Source organism: Anabrus simplex, chromosome 6 (genome assembly GCF_040414725.1).
Source record: "Anabrus simplex isolate iqAnaSimp1 chromosome 6, ASM4041472v1, whole genome shotgun sequence".
NCBI lineage: Eukaryota > Metazoa > Arthropoda > Insecta > Orthoptera > Tettigoniidae > Anabrus > Anabrus simplex.
This window is the reverse complement of record NC_090270.1, coordinates 335,378,926-335,396,810: the sequence shown is the minus strand read 5'-3', so window position 1 is coordinate 335,396,810 and position 17,885 is coordinate 335,378,926. Positions and strand designations below refer to the sequence as shown.

At 40.8% G+C, this 17,885-nt stretch overlaps 1 protein-coding gene across 1 annotated transcript in view; it reads right to left on the bottom strand.

The window, feature by feature from the left end:
• LOC136876016 (kinesin-like protein KIF19) overlaps positions 1 to 17,885 on the bottom strand; it is a 379,867-nt gene that overhangs the window by 100,766 nt on the left and 261,216 nt on the right. Inside the window, exons 6-7 of the mRNA XM_068228307.1 lie at positions 12,093 to 12,242; positions 9,136 to 9,348 (exon numbers count right to left, since the gene is read on the bottom strand). Of these exons, the coding sequence (XP_068084408.1) occupies positions 9,136 to 9,348; positions 12,093 to 12,242 (363 nt within the window). The remainder of the gene's footprint in view (positions 1 to 9,135; positions 9,349 to 12,092; positions 12,243 to 17,885) is intronic.

Genomic DNA, 17,885 nt, shown 5'->3' with positions numbered 1-17,885 from the left:
CTGAATCATAAAGTACGTAATAGTAATATATATATTAAACGAAACAAGAGGCAACGGTTAGTTTATGATTTGCTCTTGACTAGTAAAGTCGTGTCCAGCATGGTGAAACAACGATATCCAAACGACATGAAGAAGAAGAAGAAAGTAAAAACTGTTGGATGGAAAGATGTTATAAAGGCTGCGCAAAAAGCTATTCGAGGGGAATACAATCCTCGGGGTACCTATTACTAAGGCGTTACGCGCAGCAAGAGCGAGAATTTCTCCAAAGTGCAGTGCAATATTTAGTAAACGTGCGCGAATTATTCCTGTACCAAAACGAGGAGGATTTCTTCCTGCGCTGTTTGCTGGCTTAGCAGCTTTAGGGTCATTGCTAGGTGGTGCTAGCGCTGTAGCGAGAACTGTCAAAGCTGTAGAAGAAGCGAAACAACAGTTGAAAGAGAGTGAACGTCATAACAAGACGATGGAGGCAATTGCGTTACGAGGCAAAGGTGTGAACATGAAGCTAGCGCCATACAAGAAAGGGCTTGGTATCTACATTTCTCCAAAAAACGTCTACTGAATGCACTGCCATATCGAGCTCTAACGCATGATGAAGTTTTTACGTTTGCTAAACAACTAGGAATTCATTATTTTCGAGGAGTGTATATGCGTGATCAACTACCAGCACGTCCACGTGAACGTGAAAGTGCCGTAATTAACTTGGACGACAGTCGTGGACCTGGAACTCATTACGTTGCTTATGTAAAACGTAAATCTAAAGTATGGTATTTTGATAGCTATGGAGATTTACCTCCTCCTTTTGAGCTCATACGTTATTTCGGAAGCAGTGCAGACATTGTTTACAATAAAAACCGTGTGCAAAACTTTAATACACGCATGTGCGGACGATTATGTCTTATGTTCTTATATCAAACCCAGACAGTAGAGAAAGTGTATTAGTGTCTACGTGATGACGAACAGTGAAAGAACGTTTGCTGTACGTGGAGAAGGACCTGAAACAACCATCTATTTTAATCCGCCAATCGAACTTGGTTATCAGCCGCATAGTCTTGGACTAGTATCGTTTGAAAGCTACAATAAAATCTATAATGTGCGTGATGGTTTAAACAAGTTCTATTACGATGAGTATGTGCTAACAGTACCCTCAGGTAGTTATACAGTAGATGATATTCACGACTATATTGAAAGTACGTTAATTGATCAGTTTGGGGAAGATAGTTTTAGTAATCATAATTACAAGTTCTCAATCACTATAAGCAACATTACGCACAAATGTGTTATTGAATCATCATTTAAGATTGACTTCAAATCACAACCTGATTCGATTGGTCCACTGCTTGGATTTTCATCGAGGGAGCTCCTACCGAACGTACGTTACGAGTCTGATCAACCTATAAAACTCTTCGATGATTATAATGTGAACATTACTTGTAATATTATTACAGACTTGAATAGTAATCTACAACCTTCGCACGTCCTGCACGACTTTATTGTTACAGAGGAACGTGGATATACTATTTGTGAGAAACCAGCAGTAGTTCTTTATCATCCTGTGTCTGTAAAACACATTAGCAACATTACTCTTAGACTTGTAAATAAACATAATCAGCTTATTCATTTAGATCAGCACGCGTACGTAGCTTACAAACTACATCTTAAACCAGTATGAAAACCATCTATAAAACACGGTGTACATTCCGAAGGCATACTACATGTGTGCAGAGACTCATCGAGTTAACAGATACCCATAAGCAGATACTCCAAGATTTAGGATATACACTACTACAACAGAATGGAAGAAATGCTAGACATTACGAATACAGTAGAAAGTCGTGAAGGTGTAGTACGAAGTGAGCTTCATTCCTATCAACCTTTTACGTTTGGATTAAATAACAATGATGAAATTCATTTTATTATTAATCAACAAGATGTTTACACCTTACCACACGAAAGCTACCTCTATATTGAAGGACGATTAGAAAAGTCTGATGGAAGTGGACCAAGCACTTCACAACTAAACAACCATGCTCTAGCTTTTCTCTTTTCTGAAGCGCGATATGAAGTAAATAATGTTGAAATAGATCGAACGAAGAATGTTGGTATTACAAGCGCAATGAAACTCTACCCTTCTTTCTGTGATGAAGAAAGTAATCTTTTGCGGATGGCTGGATGGTGTCCAAAAGCTACTAACAACTGGATGATTAATGAGGATGGAACTTTTACGGGTATGTTATCACTGAAACATATTTTTGGATTCGCAGAAGACTTTACACGTATTATAATCAACGTAAAACAAGAGCTTATTCTAATCCGTGATCGAAGTGATTACAATTCTCTTAAAGCAGTAGAAACACCTGTAGAATCGAAAATAACACTGCATCGTATACTGTGGCGGATCCCACATGTAACCTTATCTGATCGTGAAAAACTTCGATTGCTCAAGATTGTAGAAAATGATACACCATTACCTATACGTTTTAGAAGTTGGGAGCTGCATGAATATCCTGTGTTACCACCTACAAACAAGCATAGCTGGGCTGTTAAACATCACGTTTTACTGAGAAGCCCTTGTACATTATTTTTGGATTTCAAACTAATCGTAAATTCAATCACGAAAAAGATAGCTCACTGTTTGATCACTGCAAATTAAGACACGTTAGACTATATCTCAATGGAATTACGTATCCCTACGAAAACATCGACATTAACTTTGAGAAAAATAAGTTTGGGATGCTCTATGACATGTTTTGTAAATTTCAATCATCGTATTATCAGAAAGAAGATCGTCCGCTATTTACACCTCAAGAATTTAAAAATAAAGCACCGATTGTAGTTATAGACTGCTCTTATCATGAAGAATCTATAAAAGAATCTCCAGTTGATATTCGTTTAGAATTTGAAACATCTGAAAACATTCCTGCTAACACAGCAGCCTATTGTCTTATTATTCATATGAGTGATGTTACTTACCATCCGCTAACGAATATTGTTACGAGACTATAAATAAGAATAGATCTTTATCATTTTCATTAGTGTGTGCTTCGACATCGTACGCTATGGAACAAAACTGTAAATGTGCATGCTGTTTGCATGCTCATACACAACATCTTATTTATGTTTCACGAGTGAGTGAGGCTATTAAGATGTTCTATAAACGTAGATCGTCGATGCCGAAACATCTTATTCAATACTTACCACCAGGATTTTTATATACGTACGCTGCCTCTTACGTACATAATTTTTGGGACATCCTTCCTCTACACAGTAAGATGTCAATCGAAGTAGCTTTATGCAGAACTTGTGAACGACATTACAAGCATCGAGGAGAAAATGGTGATGATGATTGGGATGGACCAAATCCGAGGATTGAACACTGTACACAGTGTATGAATGAACTTTCTCTAGTACTTCATGATGATGATGATGATTCCGAAAAGGAATAACAGCAAGGTAAGAAGTACATGATCTTCTCTGTAAAGCATAACATACTTAGTATAATATATTTCTAAATGCTTTGTTTAATTTGAATGTTGCAGGAGGCATTTCGGAAGCATACGTTGTTAAGAAGCACACCAACCTTGTCAGCAGTAAAAAACGAACACTGTTGTAGTACATTTGTAAATAAATATTTGATCGCATTCAAAAATGTTGTACTTATTGCATTGCTTTACTCCGACTTACTCTTAAGAAAAACGATCAGGTCTAAACATGCACAATGACATCATCACAACAGCACGTGCTTACTCTAGCTTTCCCGATGCATGTTTAAACTCGTTCGAATTTACCGCTACCACATTCCTTTACATCGACTTACTCTTAAGAAAACGGACAAGTCTAAACATGCATGATAACGTCATCACTGCAGCACGTGCTTACTCTAGCTTACCCGATGCGTGATTAAAGTTGTTCGAATTAACCGCCACCACATAGAGTACAGCAGCGAGGTAAGCGATGTAAGATAGCAGTAGCTAAAGATGGTAGCACTGTTCTCTCTGGATTAAAGATGACTGCTTGTCAAAAAGATTTTTTCAAGTTATCCGCCACCACATAGAGTGCAGCACTGAGGTTTGCGATGCAATATGGCGGGTGACAGCTTGTCAAAGGTAAGTAGCTAAAGAGGGCAGCACTAAGGTTAGCAATGCAAGATGGTGGATGACAGCTGTGACGTAAATATTACCCGCAAGATAGCACCACGATGCCCTTTTCATTAAAGATGGCAGCTAGAATTTTTCAAATTAACCGCCTCAAAGGTAAGTAGCTAAAGAGGGCAGCACTGTTCTCTCTGGATTAAAGATGGCAGCTTGTCGAAAAGAATTTTTCAAATTAACCGCCTCAAAGGTAAGTAGCTAAAGAGGGCAGCACTGTTCTCTCTGGATTAAAGATGGCTGCTTGTCGAAAAGAATTTTTTCAAATTATCCGCCACCACAAAGAGGGCAGCACGGTGCTCTCTTGATTAAAGATGGTGGATGACAGCTGAAGAGCGAGTAGAATTTGTTTCCAAATAAGAGCACGTAGAATTTGCCGCCACCACATAGAGTGCAGCACTGTTCTCTCTAGATTAAAGATGGTGGATGACAGAAAAGCGCATAGGTTTGTAAAGCACGTAGAATTTGCCGCCACCACATAGAGTGCAGCACTGTTCTCTCTAGATTAAAGATGGTGGATGACAGAAAAGCGCATAGGTTTGTAAAGCACGTAGAATTTGCCGCCACCGCATAGAGTGCAGCACTGTTCTCTCTAGATTAAAGATGGTGGATGACAGAAAAGCGCATAGGTTTGTAAAGCACGTGGAATTTACCGCCACCACATAGAGTGCAGCACTGTTCTCTCTAGATTAAAGATGGCGGATGACAGCTGTCAGAAAAGCACATGGGTTTGTAAAGCACGTGGAATTTACCGCCGCCACATAGAGTGCAGCACTGTTCTCTCTGGATTAAAGATGGCGGATGACAGCTGACGAAATTGCCCGCATGATAGCAGCACAGTGCTCTATTGATTAAAGATGGCGGATGACAGCTGTCAAAAAAGCACGTGGCTTTGTTTCCCAACAAGAGCACATAGAATTTTTCAAATTGCCGCCACCACATTTCAAAGGTATCTAGCTAAAGAGTACAGCACTGTGCTCTGTTGATTAAAGATGGCGGATGACGGCTGTCAAAAAAGCGCGTGAGTTTGTTTCCAAACAAGAGCATGTAGAATTTTTCAATTTGCCGCCACCACATAGAGGGCAGCACGGTGCTCTCTTGATTAAAGATGACTGCTGTCATGTGGAATTGCCTGCCACCACAGGTAACTAGCTAAAGAGTGTAGCACGGCGCTCAAAGATGGCTGCTGTCAAAAAAGCATTTTTTCAAATTATCCGCCACCACATTTCAAAGGTAAGTAGCTAAAGAGGGCAGCACTGTGCTCTATGGATTAAAGATGGCGGATGACAGCTGTCAAAAAAGCACGTGGCTGTCAAAAAGCACGTGGATTTGTTTATCTCGAGCTAGTGAGGTTAAGTTGGTAGCACTAAGGTTTAGGCCCGTCAAGATGGCAGCACTGCCGATGACAGGTGACGAAAGAGGGCAGCACAGCGCTCTGTAGTTTAAAGATGGCGGATGACAGCTGTCAAAACAGCACGTGGCTGTCAAAAAGCACGTGGCTTTGTTTATCTCGAGCTAGTTAGGTTAAGTTGGTACCACCGAGGTTTATTCCCGTCAAGATGGCAGTACTGAGGTTAGCGATGCGTTGTTGTCTGTCAAAAAGCACGTGGCTTTGTTTACAAATCTGTCAAAAAGCACGTGGCTGTCAAAAAACACGTGGCTTTGTTTACCTCATGCTAGTTAGGTTAAGTTGGCACTACTGGGGTTTAGGCCCGTCAAGATGGTAGTACTGAGGTTTGCGATGCGTTGTTGTCGATGACAGCTGTCAAAAAGCACGTGGCTTTGTTTACAAATTCAAATTTCCCGCGGGAGGTGGAGGAGACCTCTGGGAGGCCTCTGGCTGAGGTGGAGGTGGAGGAGGCATCTGGGAGGCCTCTGGCTGAGGTGGAGGTGGAGGTGGCCACTGGGAGGCCTCTGGCTGAGGTGGAGGTGGAGGTGGCCACTGGGAGCCTGAGGTGGAGGTGGCCGCCGAACCATCCAATTATACTACTCGTGGCCTTAATTAAGGTACAGCCCCAGCATTTGCCTGGTGTGAAAATGGGAAACCACGGAAAACCATTTTCAGGGCTGCCGACAGTGGGGCTCGAACCCACGATCTCCCGGATGCAAGCTCACAGCCGCGCGCCTCTACGCGCACGGCTTATTGGACCTTTATGTTTTCTTATATATATCTAAATGATATGAGTAAAGAAGTGGAATCAGTTGTAAGGCTTTTTGTGGATGATGTTATTCTGTATAGAGTAATAAATAAGTTACAAGATTGTGAGCGGCTGCAGGGTGACCTCGATAGTGTTGTAAGATGGACAGCAGGCAACGGTATGTTGATAAACGGGGTTAAATGTCAGGTTATGAGTTTCGCAAATAGGAAAAGTCCTCCCAGTTTTAATTACTGCGTTGATGGGGTGAAAGTTCCCTTTAGGGATCATTGTAAGTATCTAGGTGTTAATACAAGGAAAGATCTTCATTGGGGTAATCACATAAATGGGATTGTAAATGAAGGATACAGATCTCTGCACATGGTTATGAGGGTGTTTAGGGGTTGTAGTAAGGATTTAAAGGAGAGGGCATATAAGTCTCTGGTAAGACCCCAACTAGAGTATGATGGTTCCAGTGTATGGGACCCTCACCAGGATTACTTGATTCAAGAACTGCAAAAAATCCAAAGAAAAGCAGCTCAATTTGTTGTGGGTGATGTCAGACAAAAGAGTAGCGTTACAAAAATGTTGCAAAGATTGGGCTGGAAAGAATTACGAGAAAGAAGATGAGCTGCTCTACTAAGTGGTATGTTGCGAGCTGTCAGCGGAGAGATGGTGTGGGAGGATATCAGTAGACGAATAAATTTGAGTAGTGTCTTAAAAGTAGGAAAGATCACAATATGAAGATAAAGTTGGAATTCAAGAGGACAAATTGGGGCAAATATTCATTTGTAGGAAGGAGAGTTAGGGATTGGAATAACTTACCAAGGGTGATGTTCAATAAATTTCCAATTTCTTTGAAATCATTTAAGAAAAAAGATTAGGAAAACAACAGATAGGGAATCTGTCACCTGGACAACTGCCCTAAATGCAGATCAGTAGTGATTGATTGATTGATTGATTGATTGATTGATTGATTGATTGATTGATTGATTGATTGAAAGCTGTAAGAACTGAAATTTCTAATAAGAATTTTTAGATCACTTCAAAACTAAAATAGAACAATTTTTGCTGCACATTATGATGTGTAATGAAACATAGATTGTTTTTTTGTGACAGTGCTTTGTAACTAATTTTTACAAGATGGACCTACGAGCAAGGCCATCTCATAAATCAGGACATACTGATTGGAAAATCATACTGATTATTATCTACGAGTTCTAAGAGCAAATCAATCAAACTTCGAAATTGATTTAGAAGAAATTATTACTGAAATGATGGACGACAGTGATAGAAGTGATAGAAAGTTAAGCGGTTGATAAAATCGAGGGGAGGACATAGGGACACGTGAAGATGATTTAACAAACATACATTTTAGACATCGAAATGTGAATTTATGCTTTCCAGTGATTTTTTCTTTTAACGATTCTAGGTTCTTCATAAAAGACTGATATAGAAGAGAAGTATTCAATGAAAGTGTTGTTTCTAGATTTTTGGAAAAATAGGAAGGTTCACTTTTTCGGAGCTTAATTTTAGTATTTTTGTATTTCCTTCTGGATTTATTTTTCTCCTAAGATTTGCTATGACATGAACGAAAACATTAAATTCAATAAACAACAATAAAGAGTAAAGAAATATCGTATTATTTAATAGTAGTATACATGTTTGACACCAGTTGAGGGACAGGCATGATTTCCGTTAGTTTCAGAACCTTCCTTTGATGTTATCTGAAGCCATCTATTTTTACTTTCGACTGAGTTAATTTATAACTGTTAGCTTCTTCAGTCTGCCGAAACTAATTTTGAATAAATACATTTATAAAATATTCGAAAGAGAAAACATATAATACGATCTGATCACCAGCCAGGCGACTAATCTGCGCACGTTGCACCGCAAATGTGCATGCCAAGTGAGATAGATACGTATTCATAATTACTATTGACCTTAATTATTAGGGCTCATGTACTGTAGGATTGAAATAAACGCAGACAAATATTCTACCGAGTGAGTTGGCCATGCGGTTAGGGTCGCGCGGCTGTGAGCTTGCATCCTGGAGATAGTGGGTTCAAACCCCATTGTTGGCAGCCCTCAACGTGGTTTTCTGTGGTTGCCCATTTTCACACCTGGTAAATGCTGGGGCTGTACCTTAATTAAGGCCACGGCCGGTTCCTTCCCACTCCTATCACTTTCCTATCCAATCGTCGCTGTAAGACCTATCTGTGTTGGTGTGATGTAAAGCTAATTGAAAAAAAATATATAGTTGTGTATCAGCAAGTGGTGAATTTGAACTTCTGAACACACAACACTATAGTGACCCGTTACCACCCTGGGAGAAGTCGGTTGATGCTGTTCTTATACCGTAACATTTCACTATCAATGAAGTTTCTTGTTAACATGGAGCGTTCTTTTTATAGTTCTATGTATTCATACATTATTACCTCCTCACTCCTGTTCTCTCAGCAACGAATACACGTATTTCACACAAAAACTACACAAGAAATTATTATCGGACGTCAGAGGAATTTTTTCACTTAGATTATAAAAAGAGGGGTTGCGTAAATCCGAAGAAATAGGGGCGGATGTTTCACCTGGTATGTCACCCTTTGTCACCCAATCTTAGATGTTTGTTCAGAACCTGCTAGATTTATATTGAAGAAGAGACTTTGTTTACAATTATTTTATTCGCAGTTTCAACCCACTTGGTCTGAGAAGCTTGTTCACTGAACCTAAATTGAAAAGGCCTTGAATTTTTGTAGCTATTTTGACACTCAGATTCTGCTACCTTGTTCTGAGATACTTGTCATATCTAAATTGAAAAGGAGAACTACTCTTCGGCTGTTGTGATTCCAACTTACCTTGGTCTGTGATGCTCGTTCAGATCCCGCCAGATCTATCATAAACAGACGGCCTTGCTTGACGCGAGCTCTCGGCCGGTCTGAGTTTTGTCGTAAAGGTGATGTTTGACGCACCGTAACACTGAGAAGTGCATGAGAGCGAGACGATGTCTTATTGGCTGCTGTGGGTTCCACAGTTCGAGCGCGGTTTCCCTTCTGCAGCAGTCTCATCACCTGTAAACAATACAGAGCAATATTTCAGTAAATGACTGTAAGAGTTGATCCTAGTCGCCTTTGCTTCCACGGTGTAAAATGTCAACCTCGAGAAAGGGTTTGCCAACAGGCTAATATAGTTTATAGCCTGAGAGTTATACGATTTCATATAACTAAAAGTATTATGTAATTGGTATTTAAAATGCGTGATCAGAAAGTTTCCGTTTGAGGGTGTTGCTGCAGTGAACACGCAATGTAGAGCGACTCCGATGCGAGCATATGATCACGGACATGTAGGCAAAGGGATTAATGTAACAGTCGTGTCGTGCCGAGGTGCGTGCGTTAAATGCGGCCATGTGAACTACGGCGACGTTATTACCAAATGCGTCCAAACAGGATCAACGTGTTGTTATTTTGTTCTTGGCTGCCGAAGAACGAACACCGGTGGACATCCATCGGAGAATGAAGACTGTGTATGGGGCAGCATGTCTGTCGAAGACCACTGTTATGGAATGGTGAAGCAAGTTCTGTGCGGGTCGCGTTTCGACGGCGGTGACCTGGGAGGTCAGGCTCGTCCATCACGGACGACAACTCAACTGAGAGACACTCGAGGACCCGCCCTGTAGTCCTGATCTCTTCCCATACTATTATCACGCCTTCGCTCCCCTCAGACAGGCCTTGAAAGGGTCGACGAGCATGTGCAGCAGGCGCTGGCCTTCTTCACTCAGCAGGACACAGTGTTTTCCCGCACGGGGATGTTCAACCTGATGGGATGAGTGCCTCAGTGCTCACGGCGATTTTGTCTGATTGAAATCTCGATTCAGGACTCTACAGTCATCGAACGGAAACTTTATGATTGCCCCTTGTGTCATGTCACGCCGTCCACTGAGAATCAATTCGAATGTACAGGAAAATAGTTCTGACAAATAAATTATAACTTACCACCAAATACTCAGATAAATATTAAATATACTCTCATTAAACTAATTCAATTCAATTCAATTCAATTCAATTCAATTCAATTCAATTCAATTCAATTCAATTCAATTCAGTTCATTTCAGTTCAGATTTCTCCGAATAACAATTTCCTTTACTTGTTGATAACTTAAAAAAATCGACGAAATTTGTATCTGATATATTTGGGTTTCATTTTACATATTATGTGAAGAATGTTAACATTCTTGTACGTATAAACAATATTAACTTACTTTTTTCATTTTCAGAGCATGAGGGCAACAGGAAATTAGCTGAAACAACTATTTGTGCAAAATACTCCGCGATTAACAGTACAGCCCGTCTGGCGAACATGTTCGTTATAAGGTCTGACACCGTGGTTATCCGGTCCGAGTCCCGCTGGTCAGAAAAGTTTCACCATCAGAATATTGAAGAAGTGGTGGTGTACAATTTCCAGTCACTAGATAGCGTGCCAAAAGCCTGAATTCACTCCCAAACCTCACCGCTGTGTATGTATGGAATGGGGGTATATGACACTATTGATTGTGATTCGTCTGTCGCAGGCGACGTAAAGCTCTGAGCAGACCTCTTCGTGTATTCGACAGGAGTAGGCTACATGCAGGCACCGGATTTCACCCCTTTCCTTTCTACTATCACGTATCGCGTGATTCATTTCTTCTCATAAATTCCTCTGATGGGATTGACGTCAAGAAGGGCATCCGGTCGTAAAAGTTCTCCACTTCATAATCAGCCCCGTGGAGATACGGAACAAGAGTTGACATACACTCCACGACTTACAGTGCAAAACATTCTTTTTATATGTCTGAAGTATTCTGATTATGCTCTTCATTTGATTATTTAATAAGTGATCATACTTACTGTCAAGATTAGAAAAGGGCAGGTTATGTCAATTATTTAAAGCAACAACTATAACTTTGTTGTTGGCTAGGTGGTATTTAAAATAATTTTACTGTCTCATATCTTAACCGTTGTCATAATAAAAGGAATCCAGGAGGATTTTTGTTAATACTATTCCATGTCCACCTGTGTGGTGTAGTGATTGGTGTGATTCGTTGCCGCCCCTGGAGGCCCGGGTTCCATTCCCGGCTCCGTCACGAAATTTGAAAAGTGGTACGAGTGCTGGAACGGGGTCCTCTCAGCCTCCGCAGGTCAACTGAGTAAAGGTGAGTTCGATTCCACCTCAGCTATCCTCGAAGTGGTTTTCGGTGGTTTCCCACTTCTCTTCCAGGCAAATGCCGGGATGATACCTAACTTAAGGCCACGGCTGATTCCTTCCCTCTTGCTTGTCTATCCCTTCAGATCTTCATATCCCTCCACAAAGCCCCTGTTGAGCATAGCAGGTGAGGCCGCCTGGGCGAGGTACTGGTACTCCCCCCAACCCAAAGTCTCATGCTCCAGGACACTGTTCTTGAGGCGTTAGAGGTGGGATCCCTCACTGAGTCTGAAGGAAAAGTGAACGCTGAAGGGTAAACGGATAAAGAAAGAAAGAAAGAAAGAAAAGAAAGAAAGAAAGAAAGAAAGAAAAGAAGGAAGGAAGAAAGGAGGTAGTTAATGCACCGGAAATAAAAAGCATGGAATTCTGTCATTAATGCTCCTTCAAATGAAATCGATCTCAGGCCGGATCGATTCCAAAATCTTGAAAACAGAAGGACAGCGACCAATCGACTTCTCCACTGATATCACCTTAAAGAATATTAGACTACGGTACGTAATCACACCGCTGAGTTCAAACGGTATAGCATAGACTCTGCTATGTATGGTATGCAGTGATAAGAGTTTCTGTGACTTACCTCTTCGGTAGAAGTGGTGGAGATCTCGAATAGCCCAGCCACTTGGATATTCCTCCCTCGAGGATCCTCACGCAACTCCAGGAAGCCCGAACTAGGATTTAGAAGATCGCGAATATTCTCATTGTAGATCTCCAGGTACGACATCGTCACCTGCAACAAAACACGGCGTTCATAAATATCCAATATAATATGATTATCCAATTACCGTCCGGCTCCATGGCCTTTGGCCGGCAGGGTCGGGAATTTTAACTATAACTGGTTAATTCCCCTGACACGCGCAGGTCGCTTCCGGACGTCAGATCAAAAGACCTGCACCAGGCCTCTCCGGATGCCACACGCTATTATTATTATTATTATTATTATTATTATTATTATTATTATTATTATTATTATTATTATTATTATTATTATTATTATTATTATTATATCCAATGACTGCCTAAAGGAGAGGGACAGTCGTTTCACTTTCAATTCTTGTGTTGTTGGGTGATAGCATCTCACGAGGAACACTGTCAGTACCTAGCTGTTAACATGAGGAATGATCTTCATTGGAGTAAGCATATTAACGTGGTTGTTAAGAAAGGTTACAGATCTCTTCACATGTTTATGATAATATTTAGGGGTTGTAGTTTTCATCTTCTTCTTCGTAACCTGTTTATCCTTCAGGGTTGGTTTTTCCCTCGGACTCAGCGAGGGATCCCACATCTATCGCCTCAGAGGCAGTGTCCTGGAGTGTGAGACATTGCATCGGGGGATACAACTGGGGAGAATGCCCAGGCGGCCTCACCTACTATGCTGAACAGGGGCCTTGTGGAGGGATGGGAAGATTGGAAGGGATAGACAAGGAAGAGGGAAGGAAGCGGCCGTGGCCTTAAAAGTTAGGCACCATCCCGGCACTTGCCTGGAGGAGAAGTAGGAAACCACGGAAAACCACTTAAAGGATGGCTGAGGTGGGAATTGAACCCACCTCTATTCAGTTGACCTCCGGAGGCTGAGTGAACCCCATTCCAGTCCTCGTACCAGTTTTCAAATTTCGTGGCAAAGCCGAGAATCGAACCCGGGCATCCGGAGGTGGCAGCTAATCACACTAACCACTACACCACAGAGACGGACAGGGGTTGTAGTAAGGATGTAAAGGAGAGCGCATGTAAGTCTCTGGTAAGATCTCAATTATAGTAGGCCTATAGTTCCAGTGTACTGGTACCTAACTTAAGGCCACGGCCGCTTCTTTACCTCTTCCTTGCCTGTCCCTTCCACTCTTCCCATCCCTTCACAAGGGCCTGATCAGCATAGCAGGTGAGGCCGCCTGGGCGGGGTACTGGTCATTCTCCCCAGTTGTATCCCCGACCCAGAGTCTGAAGCTCTATAGGATTCTGCCCATGAGGCGGTAGAGGTGGGATCCCTCGCTGAGTCCGGGGAAAAACCAACCCTGGAGGGTAAACAGTTAAAGAAGGAGAAGAAGAAGAAGAAGAAGAACGGTGTACGGTGACCTGTTAATGAATTTGAATTGTTTTTGTCAAGTATCGAGAGTGCCGACATCGTACGATATGAAGTGCCTATTGGATTTCTTCCTGCCCTAAAAGAAGGCCGGACTTGAAACTACAGTAGAATCTTGATATCCGGATGCTGACTGTTGATCCACAGAGGAATACCGTGTCATTAATAACTGTGGAATATCAGTGCTTTTCAGAAGAAAAAAAAGCCGTTACTTAAATGGCAAAATAGTTCCTTTTCCTGTCGTCTTTTTACGGGCGAGTATCTTAATTTTTCTATTTTGACTAGGGAAACCATTGTAACGATAACGAATTTTAGACATATCATTTCATGCCCAGGTGTATCCCAGCAGTTCACTGTACGGTGTCACCTAAGAGAGAAATCTTACATTTTCTCCCCCATTTCTACTCAAACAGTAGTTATTTTCAAACTGGTAGGTTGTATTCTGTGTTTCCACCCCGCTCGCCGATACTTCATCTTTCAGTTATCTTTCAGCTCGGATACTGACAGCATTTTTCGGGATTTGCGAGGAGATGAAGTATTTGCAATATAACATCGTGAATATTACCAGAAGATTTGGGAGTGTATGTATGTTGGGTATTCAGCCCGAAGACTGGTTTGATTCTCAGCAGCTCCGCCATCAGCTGTCATAGATAGCCCAAGTGTCACTGAAGAGGCGTACTAGGGAGATGAGGAGTGAGGTACTTTCCCGTTGCTTTCCTCACCGAACCAGAAGTTGCTATTACATATCAAACTGCCAACCCCACTGAAATTCTGCACCAACCGGCCCAGTGAGCGACATTATTACACCATTCAAAACAGGGACTGGCTGTATAACGAATGGCATAGCTAGCATCAGTCATACCTCAGACACGTCTTCCTTTGTGGTTGAGCGCCGTTGAATAACATCTACGGTATCGCCATACCAGAAGACGTAGTGCACAGTAAACGCTAGGTCAATCAACCAATCACTACTGATCTGCATTTAGGGCAGTCGCCCACGTGGCAGATTCCCTATCTGTTGTTTTCCTAGTCTTTTCTTAAATGATTGCAAAAAGACATTGGAAATTTATTAAACATCTCCCTTGGTAAGTTATTCCAATCCCTAACTCCCCTACCTATAAACGAATATTGCCCCAATTTGTCCTCTTGAATTCCAAGTTTATCTTCATATTGTGATCTTTCCTACTTTTAAAGACACCACTCAAACTTATTCGGCTACTGATGTCATTCCACGCCATCTCTCCATTGATACCTCGGAACATACCGCTTAGTCGAGCAGCTCGTCTCCTTTCCCCCATGTCTTCCCAGCCTAAACTTTGCTGCAACCTTTTTGTAACGCTACTGTTTTGTCGGAAATCACCCAGAACAAATCGAGTTGCTTTTCTTTGGATTTTTTCCAGTTCATGAATCAAGTAATCCTGGTGAGGGTCTCGCTAGCAAAGGTACTTTCGGAGTGAAAGTGATTAATATTTTATTTTCCTTTATGATTTTAAAACTATTAGGATAATATCAGGTAAGTATAACAGTAATATCTACGAATAATATATTTAATAACTTACTGGTGTAGGATTACATTTTAAGTATCATGGTAAACGAATATCCTTTGTTGTTATTTGCATTGAGATACTGTCTGGTTTGATAATATTTAGTGATTTTCATAAGTAACTATACAGGCTGGCAGCAATGGCGGCTGTTACATACGGCCGATCACTTGGATGAATGGTCAAAGTAGCGGCGTTCGGTTCAGAGGGTCCTGAGTTCGGTTTCCGGATGGGACGTAGATTTTAAACGGATCTGGTTAATTTCTCTTGCTCTGGGGCTGGGTGTTTGCGTTCGAATTTATCGCAACACATCACACTACAAACGACCACGGAAATACGCCACATGTTCCACATAGTATTGGCGTCAGGAAGGGCATCCGGCCGTAAAACAGGGCCAAATATCTAAAAATGTTCCGACCCTCGATAATTGCACAAAGGTCAGTAAGAAGAAGAAGAAGAATATTTAATTGGATTTTCCAGATTAGCCTTTTAGGGAGCAATTCTACATTATTTAACTATCTACAAAGACGCGCACGAGATGCTGTCAGTTGGTACAATTAATTTTATTCACATATATTCACAAATTAACACACAACACACAGAACCTTAATCACAGTATCACAACAAACACTTCACTTCGAGAATATCAACAAAGCCACCATGATTAAAAAACAACTACCAATCGCTGCACATGGAGATTACAACTTTGAAACACAGTTGAAGACATATGACTGCGTCAAGCATGTCACGCAATTACAAGTATCACCTTGGTACACCTAACTCGTCAACCAATAACTTCCAAATGATAACTAACAGTAACTAACTTCACCGTCAAGATCGTCTCCTAATATATCTGACTGACCAGACTTCTAGAAAGTTACATTACAAAATATATCTTCGCGAAAGTTCTAGACTGTCTAATACACAGTTTATAATGTACGGAATATTCTCAATCGTTGTAGTGTTTATATCATTCTGGAAGTTACAGTGTGTTTCACAATATGGATTACAATTTATAAATACAGGTAGGAATAAATTATAATATTAATTTACAGGTATTTACATTAACTGAACCGATATAAATGTCTATATACAGTGCCTGTTTCATGACATAACCTCAAAAACGACGCGTTCCTATCGCATGTACAGTACGCGAACTTTTTCTTGAGCCCTGAGCTCCATAGTACTGAATGGGAACTAGGGCTCAAGAAAAAGTTCGCGTACTATACGCATGATGTAATAATAATAATAATAATAATAATAATAATAATAATAATAATAATAATAATAATAATAATAATAATAATAATAATACCAAATGGATGTAACACTTCGCAGCTATACATACAAAAATAATAATAATTGTAAAATAATAATAATAATCGTAAAATAATAATTATTATTCGAGCTCGATATCTGCATTAGTTAAGAGAATATTGTTTTCAAATTATACCTGTTATTGCACTCGCGTCATATTTCAACCGTACATGGTGTTTCTGAGCCCCAACATTTGCATCCCTAAGGATATCATTGCAGGGTTTCTTTTTTTTTTTCACAACGAAATCCTGCCTGGGGTGTACCTTAATAAACATCATGGGCGCTACCTTCCCATTCCTAGCTATTTCCTATCCCAAAGTCGTCGAAAACCTGCCTGTATTAGTATAAAGTAAAACAGGTAGAATAGAACACACCCATCCCATAGTTCCGGAAACTGGCGAGAGAGCAATAATTTATTGCAATGCATTTATTCGATTATTCTTTTTTCCTTTCCTTTCTTTCTTCCTTTCTTTCCTAATCTGTTTAACGTCTGGGTTTGGGTTTTCCGTCGGACTCAACGAGAGATCCCATCTCCACCACCTCAAGGGTGGTATCCTGGAGCGTGAGACTTTGAGTCTGGGAATACAACTAGGGAGGAGGACCAGAGCAGGCGGCCTCATCTGCTATGCTGAACAGGGGCCTTTTGGGGGAAAGGAATATCGGAAGGGAAAGAGAAGGAAGCGGCCGTGGCCTTAGGTTATATACCGTATCCTCATTTGCTTGGAGGAGAAGTGGGAAACCACGGGAAACCATTTCGAGGATGGTTGAGGTGGGAATCGGACCTCCCTCTACTCAGTTGGCCTCCCGAGGCTGAGTGGACTCCATTCCAGCCCTCGTACCACTTTTCAAATTTCGTGGCAGAGCCGGGAATCGAACCTGGGCCTCCGTGGTGGTAGCTAATCACACTAACCATAACACCACAGAGAGGGACATAAATGATCCTTTTTACAATTATTTGACTATTACAATATTAAACATTACCCTTAAAGCTAAAACTGTTTATATTCATTCCACAAATAATCATCCCTTTTTTATACTTTCTTTTTGTCCTAGATGTAGTGCAGTACTATCCCACCCTTCATTCTTTTAGTTATTTTCCATTTCTTTTTTAATACAAAAATTGCTATTCATCCCAGTGTAATCTATTATTCATTTAATGACTGAACAACTGTATAGAATTTTTCTCTCTTTCTGTTTTATGTTCGCGACCCAAAAATTTAACTTCAAGTGCGTCAGTTCTCCTCCATACTCTCTATAGGTGAGCCTCTTCCATTGTTTTTTCACAAATAAACAATGATTTTCTTTATGTTTTTCTCTCTGACTCGTATTTTTTATAATATATCACCATTAGCCACCACACCACACCTCAAACCTTTTTTTCCTTATTGACATTTTCGATCATTTCACAGAATTCCAATAATGTTATTTTAGTCTTGCA